The 17536-nt window shown below is 37.6% G+C and overlaps 1 protein-coding gene across 1 annotated transcript in view; it reads left to right on the top strand.

The window, feature by feature from the left end:
• LOC150098060 (solute carrier family 53 member 1-like) overlaps positions 1 to 17536 on the top strand; it is a 235703-nt gene that overhangs the window by 178388 nt on the left and 39779 nt on the right. Inside the window, exon 12 of the mRNA XM_090406669.1 lies at positions 2466 to 2666. Coding sequence (XP_090262795.1) covers positions 2466 to 2666 — 201 coding nt within the window. The remainder of the gene's footprint in view (positions 1 to 2465; positions 2667 to 17536) is intronic.

Below are 17536 nucleotides of genomic sequence, written 5' to 3'. Positions count from 1 at the left end.
TGCTGCTGAATGGAAAATTCCCTAAAAGCACCCAAAAAATAAGATGTTTAGAACCCCAAGTGAAGAACAAAATATGATTAACTCAGATTTCACGATCACTGAACTCAACACTGCCATAAACCTATTAAAACCTAGAAAATGTGCAGGCCTTGATGATATCTGTAGGGACTAAAGAGTGATTATTAGACCTATACAGTGCTTACCTCAGAACCCTAAGGATACCAACTATCTGGAGGCATGCTAAAGTGGTGGCCTTTCTGAAGCAAAAAATTACAAACCTATATCACTACTCAGCAATCTCTTTAAACTCTATGAACGATTAATTTTGAATAGGCTACAATCCCTAATTGAACTCTATCTTATTGCTGAGCAGGCTGGTTTTAGACCAGGCAAATCCTATACATTACAAATTCTCAACCTCACTCAATATATAGAAAATGGTTATGAGCAAAAACTAGCTACAGGAGCAGTCTTTGTAGACCTAACTGCAGCAATGATACCATAAACCATCTTACACTCAGAAATAAAATATGCAGAATAACTAGAGACTATCTTATCACCTTGTCCTACTGATCCAGTCACTCTTGGAAAACAGATGCTTTATTGTTTACCTGGGGGGGGGTAGAAACAGCCACTGGCATCCCCAAAAAAATGGCCTACCCCAGGAAGGTGTGTTATCACCATTACTTTTCAGCATCTATGTCAATGATCTCACCATTTTTCCAGGAACTAGAAATTTTATCTATGCTGATGACCTTGCCATAGCTACTCAATCCAAAAATTTCAAGTCCATTGAAACTATTCTATCACTTGCCTTAAATAGTCTAACTATATTATAGCAGTAATCAATTAAAACCAAACCCCCTTGAAAACCCAGACTGGCCTTTTCCACCTTAACAATAAGGAAGCCAACAGGAAGATTTCTTGGGAAGGCTCTAATATAGAACACTCCTGGAACCTCATCTACCTTAGTGTGATTCTCGATCGCACTCTTTTATATAAAGCACACATAGAAAAACAAAGGCAAAAGTTAATGCAACAACAATATACTAAGAAAGCTTACTTCCTCCAAATGGGGTGCAGACCCTAGCACACTGAGATCTTCTGCCTTGGCCCTTTGCTATTCTTCTGCTGAATATGCCTGCCCTGTATGATCCAGATCCTGCCATGCTGAAAAACTGGACCCAGCATTGAATGAAAGCTGCCACTTGATTACAGGATGCCTGAAACCAACACCACTACGAGACTTGTATGCTTTGGCTGGTATTGCACCCCCTTTAATTCAAAGATCTGCATTCTCAGCTGACAAAAGAAGCAGACAAATGAATGATAAGCACCACCCACTATTTGGCCACACTACAGTGCCCCAAAGACTAAGATCCCAGCATAGCTTCCTAGCAGCCGTTGAACCGTTACCTAAAAATCCTCCAGAGACAAGACTTCAACAATGGTTTGCACTATACCTTGAGAATAATACTGGTATTCCAATAGCCGAACATCTTCCATGTTGTGCTCAATTGGACTGGAATATTTGGAAAAGCCTCAACAGACTATGAACGACAGGACGCTGCAGACAGAACCTCATCAAATGGGGATACTACCTCACTGGACCAGATAATTGTGAGTGTGGGACAACCCAGTCCATGGAACACCATCTTTCTTGTCCCCTTCTCCAATCATCTTGCACAAAAGAGGACCTTATATCCTGCACAGAAAGAGCAGTTGATTGCACAAGATTCTAGAGGAACATCTGACCATATTTATTGTATATAACTTATGTATAGTTTCTTTTTCCTTCATTTCATATATATATTCTTTCATATTCCCTCTATAGTTACTTATTACTTACTAAATTTAGGCTGTTCTCATTTGTATTGTATCCTAATTTGTTGTAAATAGTAAGTAATGTACCAATTACTTACTACTGTACCACTTGTGTTTGGATATGAAATAAAAAAATGAAGTACTGTAGCACTTCAGTTATCAGCTTGGGATTGCCAAGTAGTTAATGTCTTTACTTTTAGCCAGTGGCTATGGATAAATCCTGCTGTGCCATTAAATGTTCCTAAACTTCTTTGATTTATTGCTTAATGTGAGACATTTCCGTAGCTTATTGGAAACCTCAGTCAGTTTGAAAATAGACCACATTTACCTGCAGCAGGTTCTCATAATATCTAATCTAAATTTAGCCCCCCCCCCATTGTACAAATATGCTACATGTTTACAATCTTTCACTAGAGGGAACTAATATATCAAAAATGAAGTAAAACGTTCAACAATCCTTTTTTTGTATGGCATTTATTTAAACTGAGTCACTTGTATGCCTTTCATGAATGTTTTATTGGAATGAAAATTAGTAAAGCGAATTTCATTAAATACTTGCATTTGGTACAAAATTCTAGAATTACTTGTTTTTAGGCTGATATTAAAAATAACTTGCTACTGATTACAATTATCTATTTCAGATTTTGGAAGTTGTGTTGATACCCTTGCACCGTCTATAGTACGCCCTGTTGTTGCTTGTTTACCTGCATATTTTAGATTTGTACAATGTCTTCGTCGGTATCGGGATTCTGGAGAAAAATTTCCTCATTTGGTTAATGCAGGAAAATATTCTACAACTTTCTTTGTTGTGATCTTTTCTGCATTATTTAGGAAGTTCAAAGGTAATTCAACTAATATTGTTATTTGTAGAAATTCATGGCCAGTATAATTTACTTAACATTGATATAGATATCTAGACATATGTAGATGTGTGTGTGTGTATTCAAATGCAAATCACATATACATTCACAGCATAATTGAGGATTTTGTAGCTTGATATACATGCAGTATGTATCCATTCCATGGTTTACAAATGTTGCAGGTGAGGAACGGGAATGTGTATGTGTGAATGAAATGTAGGCAGTATGAAGCACTAGGAGTCATTTCAGGTGTTCAGCAGCATTAAAGATGGCACTTAAGAAACTGGTGAGTGCCAATTTGTGGAAACCAGTAGCATGTTATTGGGTGACGATAATGTAAAAGATGTGCATATGAATTTAACCTTGGACAGTGTGGCAGAGGAGAGATGGGTTGTCTGATGGCTGTGATTATGTATGTGAATGTCAGTTGAAGCAGGATGTGCAGTGAGAGAAATAGAACTGCTGATAAAGGAGGTGGAAGGCATGAATTGGGGAAGGTGAATAAACAGGAGGCAGGAGAGGTTGGCTAGTGCAAGGCAAATGAGAGTAGGTGTAAGAGAAGGACATAAGAGAATGAAAAAGGTGAGAGAATGGGAGTGAGACAGAGGAAGAGGAAATTGGAGAAAGTCTAAAGAGTACAGAAACAAAGGATAGAAAGATGAGAGAAAGGAGGGAAAGTGGGAGAGAGAGTCAAAAAATTCTGTCTCCCACTTGGTAACTGCTTTCTTACAGATATCAGAGAGTTTTATATGGGGAGCAGTATCAGGGATTAGAAAGGTTGCAAGTGAAGTTGTTCCACAGGGTTCAGTACTGGAACCACCACTACTGCTGTCAGTCATGATATTGTCAACTACAGGGAGATATTCAATTGTTTGCAGATGATGTGAAGCTTGAGAAGGTTATTAGTAATAATACTCTTCAAGAAGATTTGAATAACTTGGAAAGGTGGGAAAAAGAATGAGGATGTCATTTTATTGCAATTAAATATAAGGTTTTGAAATTTTGGATTCACAGATGGATGCTGTGTGCTCACTTGATAGAATTATACTGAAAGAAGTGGAAGAAGTGAAAGATCTGGTGATTATAGACAGAAATGTTTGTTCAGATGCCATATTACAAAGGTTATGAAGACATTTCATAGGATTGCTGCAATATTGAGGTAAAAGGATAGTGGGCCCATTATATAATATGGTCACTGGGATGAAATAACCTTGGAGAGGCAACAGAGACAGATAACATAAATGATATAAAGACTGTACAAGTTTGCTTATGAAGATAGACTGACAGCATGCATATTGTAGAGTTTGGTGGATAGAAAACAAAGCAATGATATGACTGAGTTTTCAAGCTGTTGAAGGATTATTATTGGATTAACACTAGGGAGATTTTTCATATGGCAGAACAAGGGGAAGAAACAAGGGCAAGGGGACCATCCCTGTGAGTTACAAGGAGTAAGGAGTAGGTTTTTTGCATGAATATTGGTAGGAGCATAGAATGCATTGCCTGAGAAGGTTGTGAAAGTGTAAATGATGGCTGAGTTTAAGGAGTAGTACAACAGACTCTGACTTCACCACAATGAATCTTGTACTCCATGGAGGTCAAGAAAATAATAATAGTATATTAGATTAATAGCATGAATGGGCTGAGGATCAGATAATGTGGAAACCCTAGTTTTAAGATTAAATATGAAACTTTTTGAAGATACTTCAGACTTTCAGTAAGTAGTATGGAAGTCTCACAATTGGCAATGAAATTTATATACTATCTAAAGATATTTACATGGTAGAATTTCAACCTGTGGCCATTTGGTTGGAAAGCAATATATGCTGTTCACTTTGTGAACTAGGCTAGTCTGGTAGAATATAGTTAATATCATTCGTTATGTGCTTCTATTATGATCAAATAATTACAGGGCTATCTATATGGCATAACTGCAGCAAGTTCAGAATGCAGTAGTTAATTGTAAAGACATAATGTTTTCCTTCAAGACAATGCAGTCTCAAATGAACAATTGACTAGATATAAACTCCATGGATTTCGTTGGAAAAATTCTATCCTACCATCTGTAATCCACAGATTGGACAATCATATGTGCAGCTCGCAAAAAAAAAAAAAAAAAAAAAAAAAAAAAAAAACTGATTCCATCTCTGAGAGTGAAATCACAGTTTTAATGTTACACTTATTATGTCTACTCATTACCATGTGTTCCCATACCAGTTGTTCTATTTTGTAAGAATAGGGAGGGATGAGCCAAGTTTCTAGGAGAAAAATCAGTACCCCTTCTGTATGAGATCAGCTAATTCATCCTCAGATGAAAAACTTCTATAAATGTTCATCTTCAGAACAGCATTTGACCCTGGATCATTTAATCCAAAAAGTATATCATTCTTCCATGTGTACTACAGAAGTTGACTGGATATTAAAAATTCACCATAGAATTATGTGCATTCCTATGCAAATCTTACTGACCATTATAGTAAATGACTGCTATAGTTCTCAGTGATACTATAGTGCTTTTTTTAATTACTACTAATAACCCTCTCTTCCTCTGAGTTCTCAATTTATTGGGAAAAGTTTTATAGTAAGACTACAGGTTTACAGTAAAGCATTCCATATGACAAGAATCAGTAGCAATAATTTAATATCAAAATGCTGCAGTAATGAACAACAGCATCACAATTATGAGTATCAACAAAGGGTATAATGTTTCTTTACAAATCCAAAAAATATTAGAAATAATGCAGAAGCATTTGCATTGTTAACTGAATTCATTTTCTCAAAATTTTTTTTCAGTCAAACATTGATGAATGACTATACATGACATATCAACAGGAATAGAATTGAGTGATATTCTTTTCTAGAAAGAGAGGAAGAACAAACAGATGGAGAGGAGTGTAACTAATGATAATATGATATGGTAGTAACACCTGTCAAATCAAAAAAACAAAAAGAGAAAGTTGCAATAGTTTCAGTTATGAAAAACAGGATATAGAAGGCTGGGGATTCAGAGAATAAGAACTACAAATATTTAGGCAATTAATGTGAGTATGAGGAAAATGATCATATTATAAAAATAGATTATGGAAATATTGAACAGAAAGGAAAACAAAAGTAAAGAAAAAAAAAGATAATCTGGGTTTCCAAGAGATAACATCTTACCAGCTGATGGAAAAAACAAAAATTAATTTTTGTTAATTAATTCTAAAGATTTAAACAAATTCCCACTGAAACTCTTGCATGAGTCACCTCGTAAGTCAAAACATTATATCTATGAGTTGGGTGTATGTTTGTGTTCAGTGTCAGTTTGTATATTTTACTTCATTGTTTGTTGGTTATATGGCTAGTTAATAAAAGATCATTGAACGTATAAATTTAGATGCACTATGGTAATGTGTTTCATAGACTGCTCCAAAGCTTTTGACTGTATTAGACAATACAAATACTGAGTATATATTTGACAAATATGCTCAATATTTGAAATTGTGTGATGTAATGAATTTAATTAGTTTTCCTCAGCACATTATCAGGTTGGTAGCTAACTTGTACAATGAGCAGGAAGCCAAGGTAGGTACAGGATTAACTTATTTGACTTCAAGTTGGCAAGGATGTCTACTTTCTCTTCACTTGTTTAGTATCTATGCTGAGGACGTGATGCATGAAGTATTGGATGAGCTTAACGCAGGAATTAGGATAGGTGTCAGATTGATCGGTAATCTGAGGTACACAGATGATGCAGTACTCCTTTGTAATAACAAGGAAGAACTAGAACAAATCCTTTATAAAGTTAATAAGATCAGTAAGATCAGAGGACTTCAACTTAATCCTAGCAAGACAAAGATTATGGTTCTCAAAGGAAATATAGAGAGGGAAGCCTGAGAAATGTGTACCTTAACAGAGAAAGAATTGAGGGAAGTCAGCATGTTCGAATACCTGGAACCCATTATTAATGTGAAGAATTGCTGTTCAGAAAAATACTAGGAACAGCTTAAACAATAGTCAGAGACTTGTCTAAAATCTGAAAAGGTAGATCTATCTCCACAGGAACAAAGTGGAGGATTCTGGATGCAGCTGTTTTTCCAACAGCAACTTATGGATGTGTGAGACCTAGAACCTAAAAAAGTCTGATAGGAAAAGGATAGTTGCTTTTGAGATGTGGCATTATAGAAGGCTGCTATGGATATCATATAATGCAAGGAAGTCAAATGGATGGGTGGGTGCTAGAAAAGATCAACAGAACTTTAAGGTTCCTTAAAGATCTTGACAGAAGAAAGCTGAAATACTTTGGACACATTGAAAGAATGGAAGGGGGATGCTTCTCAAAACAGTAATAGAAGGTAAAGTTCATGCATATATTTATTGATTTATTTATACATATTGCTAAAATCAGGTGTCTAAATCTGTGCATAATAGTCCATTATAGCCTATTCGAGGCATCTAGCAAGGAATCAAAATCTCTTCTACAAGTCAGTGTCCTCTGCATCATGACCAGAATTCAATGCATTGTCCTCACAATTTTAGCAACGTGTCCTGTAAATTTTAGATCACTATCCACCATCACACCCAGAGCTCTTATTTCTTCTATTTCCTCCAACTATTGCTACCAAGTGTATACTCTACATTCCATCTTTTGTTTTCCAAATTTTAAAACCTTACACTTTGCAACATTGAACTGGCATCCCCATTCGTATTCACTTGGTCTATTCAAGTCCTCTTGTAAAGCCACAGCATCTGCTCTACTCCTCATAGTCATCCCAATTTTGCATCTTCTGTAAACAACTGAATATCTCCATTTAAACCTTCCCCCTGTATCATTAACATACAGATTAAACAGCAATGGCAAAAAAGATCCCTCAGGTACACCACTAGTGACTTTCCTCTTCTGGAATATTGCTTCCCCATACACAAATTGCTGACATCTATCAGATAGCCAATCTCCAGTCCAATGCACTAGTCTGATATCCAACCCTATCTGCTCTAGTTTGACTGTCAACTTATGTGGCAATCTATGAAAAGCATTTGCAGAATCTAAACACAGTAGACGTATCCCCCATGGGGGATATGTTCCAAGACTCTTAGTGGATACCTCAAACTGCAGTTAGTACCAAACCCTATATATACAGTGGTATCTCACTAATCCGAACCCTCCAGTAATCTGAACTGCGGTTTGAAAGAAAAAAGTTTTATTTATTACGTATTATTATGTTGTGTACTATTATTTTTAATTAATAATTATTATGTGAACTTAAATTGTACATATTTGGTCTGATGTATTACAATAAATAACTTTTATTATTAAAAAGACCAGAAGATAAATGATAAAATATACAAAGAGCCAACAAGTTTCATTAGCCACTGTCTAGCATTTTCAAGGCTGAATTGGTGTGAAAACAAATGCATTGAGTTACATTTCAAAAAACATACACTTTAGTAACTGTTAGGCCGTTACATTTGATCATTCTGTTTGAAGGCGTGCATATGTTCGAAAGCTTCAGTTAGATACCGGTACATGACCATGTGTTTTGTAGTTGTTTGCATATTGTAATTCTGTTGAACTGAGAGAGATGATGAGATTTTTCCATATGTCTTTAAGAACAATGCCCTGATTTCTATTTAAATTATTGCCTGTGCGTAATACCACAGCTGCTTCTTTTAAAGTTCTGTATCTGTAGTCATTCTCGATGTAAGGCACAGAACTGTTTTTCCAATCTATAACGTGATTTGATGTTGAGAAATGATGTGCTAAACCAGATGTGATGATTCTATTATGATTGACATCCCCCACATGTTCCTTCCGTCTTATTTCAAAACTTCTAGAAGTCTGACCAATGTAAGAAAGGCCACATGTGCATGGAATTTCATATACTCCAGGACATTTGAAGAAAGGTACCTCATCTTTAGGTGATCCTAAGATTTGTCTGATCATGGTAGTTGGTTTAAAAACCACTCTGATGTTATGAGCTTTTAACATTCTTGCCAATTTTGTGGAAACTGAATTAATATATGGAATGACAGCTGTGGACACATATTGGGATACTGTAACACGTTGTTGGTGGTTGTCTTTAAATAGCCATTTGTTTAAAATGTTAGAAGGGTATCCATTAAGAGATAGAGTGTTAGATATTAGTGACAGTTCTCTCTGTACCTCTGTTTCTTTTGAAATCGACCTTAAGGCTCTATTACGGAGCATGTGAACGATGCTGTGTTTTTGTGATCTATGATGGTTGGACGAATAATGTAGATATCTGCCAGTATCTGTGAGTTTCCTGTAAATGGACAGTTGGAAATTGTTATCTTCTTTCTTCACTAGGATGTCAAGAAAAGGAAGTTTTTTGTTCTTCTCTAGTTCTATAGTGAATTTGATCTTATTGTGTAGTGAGTTGATTTTGTTCAGAAATACGAGAAGGTTTTCCATGGTGTCTTTCCAGATGATGAACACGTCATCGACATATCTCTACCAAATTGATGGTTTTGGTACAATGGTGGAAAGAATATCCTTTTCAAGTTTTTCCATAAAAAGGTCTGTGCATGGTGGTGACAGAGGGCTACCCATGGCTAGTCCTTCCAATTGTTTGTATACAGTGTTGTTGAATTTGAAGAAATTTGAATTCAGGCAATGATAAAACAGCTGTGTGATGTCTGGAGGGAAAAGATCTTGCAGAATGTTACATTAGTTAACATTCTGCAAGATACACGCACAGGCAATAATTTAAATAGAAATCAGGGCATTGTTCTTAAAGACATATGGAAAAATCTCATCATCTCTCTCAGTTCAACAGAATTACAATATGCAAACAACTACAAAACACACGGTCATGTACCGGTATCTAACTGAAGCTTTCGAACACATGCACGCCTTCAAACAGAATGATCAAATGTAACGGCCTAACAGTTACTAAAGTGTATGTTTTTTGAAATGTAACTCAATGCATTTGTTTTCACACCAATTCAGCCTTGAAAATGCTAGACAGTGGCTAGTGAAACTTGTTGGCTCTTTGTATATTTTATCATTTATCTTCTGGTCTTTTTAATAATAAAAGTTATTTATTGTAATAACTATTATTATTTATTTATTATTATTATGGTACAGTATTTTTTTCATACTGTCGATTGTACGGTTATACTGGAGTACTATTTTGATTTATTGTGTATTCACGTTTGCTTTTTTATACTGTACAGTACGTACTATATTTTCGGCATGAATCACAAATATACACAAAAAGAGGAAATTCAAAACGTGCATAATTTGGTTAAAAATATAAATCCAGATGTTGAAATTTCACAAACAGATGTTGCAGAATGGATTACAGATAGAACCGAAAGTGAATTCGAAATCAAATCAGATGATGAAATTATAAATATGATGCTACAGAATGAATTAGAAGACGATGATGATGATGAAGAACTTGAAGAAAAAAAAATTCTATACACATATTAAAGCTGACAGTTTTAATATGTGTATAGAATGGACTAAGCAGAATGATAAGCCATTGCACAAAATTTTGTTGCTAATGCAGCTCCGAGAAAAACATATCTGAATTGCAAGCATCACTAATCTTGCACTTTATTATTAAGTAAAAATAAGGGTTACTTGAACACATGCACTGCAATACAGTGACAGTCGATCTAATAACCAAAATGGCTGCTAAATGACAAACCAGCAGATAGCATATGCAGTACAGCATGGATACACTGGACAAAGGGATGATTCACATCCCAGGTGGGATGGTGCAAGATTTCATCATGCTACTCAGAATGGCACACAATTTAAAACTTATGAATTGTTTATTTCTGGAATTTTCCATTTAATATTTTTGGACCAGGGTTGACCATGTGTAACTGAAACAGCAGATAAGGGACTATGGTATACTACTGTGTATCCATTTTCCTTGTCCAATGCACCTGTCATCTTTATTGAAATAAGTAAGTATATTACTAACACATGACCTTCCTTTAGCAAATTCATGCTGTTCATCAAAGAGAATATCATTGTTGTCAATCCAATTTTGGATCCTGGTTGCCACTAACCTCTCCAACATTTAACCACCACACCTGACACACACAGATTAGCCCATAATTTGAAGCCTGAGTTCTGTCACCTTTATTATAAAGTGGTACAATCTTGATTTCCTTCCACTCCTTTGGAATTTTGACTCATTGTAAGACTCATAGTAAACAAGTATATCAAGGAAGATATCAACTCCTGGCACATTTCCTTAAAATATCTGGCGATATATTAAGTGTGACAGCCTTATTAACACTGTTTATTCAATTCCAAATATACCTTTTGTTTTCACTCACAGTCTACCTCTTTCAAATTCTACATGCTGTCACATTCACAAAGATGAAATATCTTTATGAACTGCTCATTTAATATCTCGACTATATCCTCCACAGCAGTTATCCTAATACCATGTTCTCTGATTAATGTCATCCTACCATAATCATTGTTTTTCTGCTGGCCACATATTGAAAGAACTTCCTGGCATTTTTTTTTTTTTTGCTTCATTAGCTAACTGCTTCTCCTACTGCACTTTTGCTATCCTTACCAACTGAGTCCTCCTCTTTGCCTGTTCTTTGTACTCCTCAGGGAACTGATTATTATCACTTGATTGCCTCCATAATGCCTTCTATTGCATGTTTAATCTCTTCATTCATCAATTTCAACCTGCCTTATTTAATCTTTTAGATAGTTCTTGGATAGCACCTGAGCAGCATTGATCTCCTTTCCACACAACTCCTCATTCCATGCTATGCTACAGATGCAAGCTATCTCCTGAGCTTTTCATGATCCCCAGCTTTGTAGTTCAGCATATATCCATTCCTCATATGGGTGGCAGTCACCCGGGTAATCACATCCTAGTCACTCTTACCAACTGAAGTAAGATATAATACCTCATTTATAATGGCATTCACATACTCTGATGAGATGATCGACTCCAAGACTCTCGAACCTCACATGCCCTGTTACATGCTGCCTGAAGTGTCCCTCAAAAACTCGTGAAATTCATTTTATTTACTTCTGGTTGCTATATTGTCATAATTAAAATCACCCATAAGGATGACCCTTTTCCTATTTGCTTGACTACTTTCTTGTACATTTCATGGTCACTGTCCTCCACATTACCAGGCCTCTAGCAACATCTGGCTAAGTATTCCATTCTATTCACTTCTGTCTCATCACCATACTGCTTCAAACTGCCACTATTTCCTCTTGTCTGTGCATCACTCCTTTCTTATCATCAGCAGCACCCCACCTGCCTTTTTATCTTTTCTATCTTCACGAAAAACATCATACTCTTCCATCTCTATTCCTGTCAAGATGTCATCCTCATTCAAACCACATCTCACTTATTCCAATAAATTTTGGGTGAATGAACTCAATCAATTGAACAATTTCATACCATTTGTTTCTGATATTTCTAGCATTCATATACAAACATAACCATTCATTTCTGGAGCTGTAAAAAGTTTCACTGATACCATTTAGTAGATGTGGCTTTTCTTGAGCCATCCTTCTCTATCATTACCCATCTCAGAATCCCTCTTCAAACACAACTGTTCCCCTCCATCTCAGGTCATCCATTCCTTTCTTGTCTACTCCATATTCGCTTCCTGGTTGAGCATCAGCCTTTCTCACCCTGTGTTCCCCTGTCTGCCCTGAATCCTGTTGTTTTCCTCTGTGTTACATTTGTTCTGTTATTCTCTACACTAATGCTGCTCTCTTCTCCATTCATAAGCACCACTTCAATCCCTCCTTCCTCTCTACTGCTCTTCTACATCGCTTCTTATTGCTCAGATGTGTTCTCTACACTTAGTACTCTCCCTTTCTGCAGCAGTCTCTCCAGATGATTCACACCAAAACCATTCAAATGCAGTCCTTCACTCTTATACAGTTCATTTCCTTCATACTCATCTCACACATTCACAAATTGAACTTTCTCTTCATGCATTTCAGCTAACATATCATCCATAATGAGGAGTTTGACCGTTAGAGGACTACATGTGTTTAGTGTATGTAGAGTGCTCCTGAAAAGATAAGTATTATTTTAAGTAATAATTAGTAAATTTGCTTGAATCTTACGTAGTATTGTTTACTTTTCATATCTTAATCTTGTCTGTGTGATTTTTGTGTGTTTTTTGAGTTATTTCAATTAGTAATTCGATAGATACGATTGACAGCGTGCACATGGCACAAATAAGAAGGAAAACAATGACGTCCAGATCGCCATCTTCGTTCAAAAATTTTAATATAAAGGAGTTTATTCAATGCACCGTTTATGAGATGTATGCTTTGAGGAGAGTGGTTGGAGTCTGGTTAGAAAATGATAGTGGAGGGAATGTGTGCAGAAAGTGTAAGGAAAGTGAGGATTTAAAGTGTGTTTCAGGTCGTGAAAGTGATATTGTTGTTGAAAGTCAGAATGTAGAAAATAGTGATATTTGCGAGGTAGTACCATATATATCTGTGAGAGCAGCATTGAAAGTGAGAACGAAGGTACAAATACAGAGCAAATGAATGGTTTAACAGATAATAAAAAATGTTGAGATAGATGCAATGAGTGACATGGCACAGTTGCACAGAGCGATACATAGGGCGAATCGGCAGCTGGAGCGTTTGCAAAAATGTTTACCAAGCGTACCAACTAATAAACGGCAAAAGTATGATAAGAAAAATAAGAGTATGATCGTGAGTGTAAACAAAATGAAAGAGCGAGTATTCTATGAAGATTCTTTAGTAAGAGGTGTGATAGATGAGAATTTGACAAAATCGTACCAATCTGGTGCGAACATTAAGGATGTAAGCGAGTCTATTATAATGCAAAAGCAGAGGATGAAAGAATTGATAGTAGTAGCAGGAATGATTTGAATGGAGACAAAATGGCTATGAGAGAGGACTTGAAGGAATTACTTGAAGTTGCAAAAGAGAAGAGTGAGAGAGTTAGGATGGTGGGTCTGTTGCTGCGGTATGACAGTGAAGAGTATAGAAGGAGGGCCATAATTGCTAATGACTTTATGCGCGGATTATGGAGGAGGAGTGGTGTGGAATTTGTGGACGTGTGGAGTGAGTTCGATGGGCGAAAGGATTATATTATATAAGATGGATGGTTTGCATTTGAATAGATTTGGTGTATAGAGACTTGAAAAGGTGTTGTTGAATGAAGTGGAAGTGAATGCGCAGAATCAAGGAAACTAGAGTTATTAAGGTGGGAGGGGGGAGTAGATATTCAGACTTTAGGGAGACAGTTGAGTGTATGAATGTGTGTAATATTGCCCAAGCGAATACAAAGGACAACAAATCAGAATGGGATCGTTAGTATAAGGCATCAAAATAGGGATGGGACAAATGGGCTTCTAAAATTCATGTATACTAATGCCAGAAGTATTAGGAACAAGAAGGAAGAATTTTTGGCCTTGGTTGGCACTTCCATGCCACAGGTTATTGGCATTAGTGAAACATGGCTGACAGAAGATGATATAGCAAGTGGGATTGAATGTGAGGGGTATAGTGTGTTCAGGAGTGACAGAGAGAATAAAATGGGGGAGGAGTGTTATTGATGATAGCTGATGAGCTGCAGCCAAGGAGAATAGAAGTTGAACTGCAAGATAGAGAAAAGAGCACATTGAGGCCATTTGGTGTGAGATTGAGGCTAGCAGAACAAAATATACACTTGGGTGCTGCTATAGACCAGGTGATGGAAAAGATGGTGGAGATAGTATGCATAAGCAAATAGAAGAAATGAGTGGAAGGAGGGTAATTATTATGGAAGATTTCAACTGTGATAACATTGATTGGAAGGAGGAGAGGACACGTGGGAGGAAGGAATTGAATTTTATGCGGTTATTAAGGGATAACTATCTGCGACAGCATATAATGGAAAATACTAGGGATCAGAGAGTGCTTGACCTAGTAATTGCATCTGAGAATTTGGCTGTAACGAATATGACCACATCGGTGGGCCCCGACAGTGATCATAGGGTCTTGACTTGGGAGGTGGCTAAAGGTGTGGAATTTACAATTAAGACAGGGTACATGTGGAATTATCAGGCTGGAAAGTATGATAAGCTTAGGAGTTTGATTGGTTCAGTGCCATGGCATGTACAACTGCAAGAACTAGAAGTTGATAGTGCATGGGAGGCAGTTAAGAAGTGTTTGCATGAAGCAATGGCTGATTGTATACCCAGAGTCTGAATAATAAATCAAGTAGGGGTTAAATGGATGAATAGCACCATTAAGCTTGAGCTGCAAAAAAAGAAACAACTGTGGAGGGAATTTAAGGAGAAAGGTGACCGGCAGGCACATGAACGGTAATGAGTGTGGTAAGAAAAGCAAAAGCAGATTATGAAAGAACATTAGCCATGTAGGCTAAAGATAATCCCAAACAGGTTTTTCGATATGTTGCAAGTAAAAGAAAAAAAGCATATGGCAGAATGATTTTAAAGAATGCCGATGGTAGGGAGATAACCGAATCAGTTGATATAGTGGAATTACTGAGCAAGCACTTTGGAGTATTATGGAGGGATGTGGACATAAGAAACAGATGGAAAATATACTTTGAGGGACTTTTGAATGAGGAAAATGCTTGGATTCTCAGAGGAGATGGGCAGCCTTCTGAGGGGATGGTGCAAAACATCAGTAGAGTGGAAGTGACGGAGGCCATGAAGAGGATGAGGAATGGAAAATCGGTGGGCCCCGACAGAATTCCAGTGGAGGCATGGAAGGCACTGGGGGAAGAGGGAATTGACCTGCTGTGGGACCTGTTCATGAAAGTTTGCCAACAGGAAAATATACCCGAGGAATGGAGGGAGAGTACTCTTGTCCCCATCTACAAGGGTAAAGGGGATGCACAAGACTGTAAAAATTACAGAGGAATAAAGTTGATTTCCCACACAATGAAGATCCTAGAAAGGGTTCTTGATGGTAGATTGAGGAAGGAGGTGGAGATTGCAAAGGAACAATTTGGATTCAAGCCTGGTAGATCAACAACAGATGCTATCTTTGGGTTACGGCAGATGATGGAAAAATATCGAGAGAAACAAAGGGAGCTACATTTGGTATTTATTGATCTAGAGAAAGTATACGATAGAGTGCCAAGGCAAGAAGTCTGGAGGTGTCTGAGGGAGAAGAAGGTGCTGGAGAAATATGTCAGGTTGGTGCGGGAAATGTACAGAAATGTGAAGACAAGTGTTCGGACCTGTTTGGGACAGACATAAAGTTTTCAAGTAACAGTTGGCTTGCATCAAGGGTCAGCATTAAGTCCGTTTCTGTTTAATATTGTGATGGAGGTGATAACAGAGGAGGTGAGAGAAGATGCGCCTTGGACAATGTTGTATGCAGATGACATCTTGTTGTGTGTAGATTCAAGAGAAGAAGTGGGAACTAAACTGGAAAGATGGAGAAAAGTACTGGAAGAGAGAGGTATGAGACTGAGCAGAAGTAAGACAGAGTATATGTGTTGCGCAGTCGGCGGCGGCCAGGAGACAGATCTGGAGCTGGAAGGAAATGTCATCAGGAAGGTGAGAGACTTTAGATACGTAGGTTCAACAGTGGAAAAAGATGGAGGAGCTGAGAAGGAAGTGGGATGCAGGATACAAGCGGGTTGGAGGAACTGGAGGGAGATGGCTGGAGTGTTATGCGATAAGAGGGTGCCGATCAATCTGAAAGGCAAAATTTATAGGACAGTAGTGAGGCCAGCTATGACATATGCTATAGAAACTGTAGCCCTGAGGAAAAATAACATCAGCAGGATGGAAGCAGCAGAGATGAGAATGCTTAGGTGGATGTGCGGTGTGACCAGCAAGGATCATCTGAGAAATGACTATGTCAGGGGAACAGTGAAAGTTACGAACTTAGGAGCAAAAATACAGGAGGCAAGGTTGAGATGGTTTGGTCATGTGATGAGGAGGGAGGACGAATATGTAGGAAGAAGGGTCATGCAGATGGATGTGCAAGGAAGGCGGAAGCGTGGGCAGCCAAAGAAGAGATGGAGGGAGCTGGTAGAAGAGGACTTGAAGATGAAGAACTTGGATGTGGTGACAGCCCAAGACAGGAAGGTGTGGAGGAGACTCATTACAAACAGTGACCCCACTTAAGTGGGAGAAGCTGCAGAAGAAGACTGAGCGAGCACTTTGCAAGAGTATCGTCCAGGTGGTGACATTGCAGGAATGAAAGAACCAACAGTTTATATGGGAATTGTGGTGAAATGAAGTGGAGGTGAATAGTCTATTAGAAAACCTCAATGTCAATACATCTGTGGGATGGGATGGTATACCAGCTCGTGTCGTACGTGAAGCAGTTAAAGAATTGTCAGTGTCCTTGACCATTTTGTTTAATTTGAGTCTCAGGTCTGGATTAGTCCCAAAGGGGTGGAAAGAGGGGAAAATAGTTCCACTGCATAAAGGAAGCTCCAAGACTGCTTTTGTAAATTACCGATCGATCAGCATATCAGGAATCGTTGTCAAGGTCTTGGAAAAAATAGTCAAGAGGAAAATACGGGATTGGATAGATGAAAATGGGATACTGTATGAGGAATAGCATGGTTTTGTGAAGGGTAGATCATGCCTGACCAACTTGCTCACGTTTTATAACACAGTGACGGCTGAACTGGATAAGGGTAATGGGTTTACAGTGATTCTACTGGAACTTGCTAAGGCCTTTGACAGGATACCACATGGAGTTCTATTCATTAAACTGCAGCATATGAGGATGGATATAGGGATGGTGAGATGGATAGGAGGGTGGTTGATGGAGAGATATCAGAGAGTGGTTTATTCAGGAGTAGAGTCCAAAAGACAGCCTGTGACTAGTGGTGTGCAGCAGGGTTCTGTTCTTGGACCACTACCGTTCAATTTGTTCA

Source organism: Typopeltis vanoorti, chromosome 16 (assembly GCF_054136105.1).
Source record: "Typopeltis vanoorti isolate ZY-2024b chromosome 16, IOZ_Tvanoo_1.0, whole genome shotgun sequence".
Lineage (NCBI taxonomy): Eukaryota > Metazoa > Arthropoda > Arachnida > Uropygi > Thelyphonidae > Typopeltis > Typopeltis vanoorti.
This window is presented reverse-complemented; position numbering and strand designations above follow the sequence as displayed.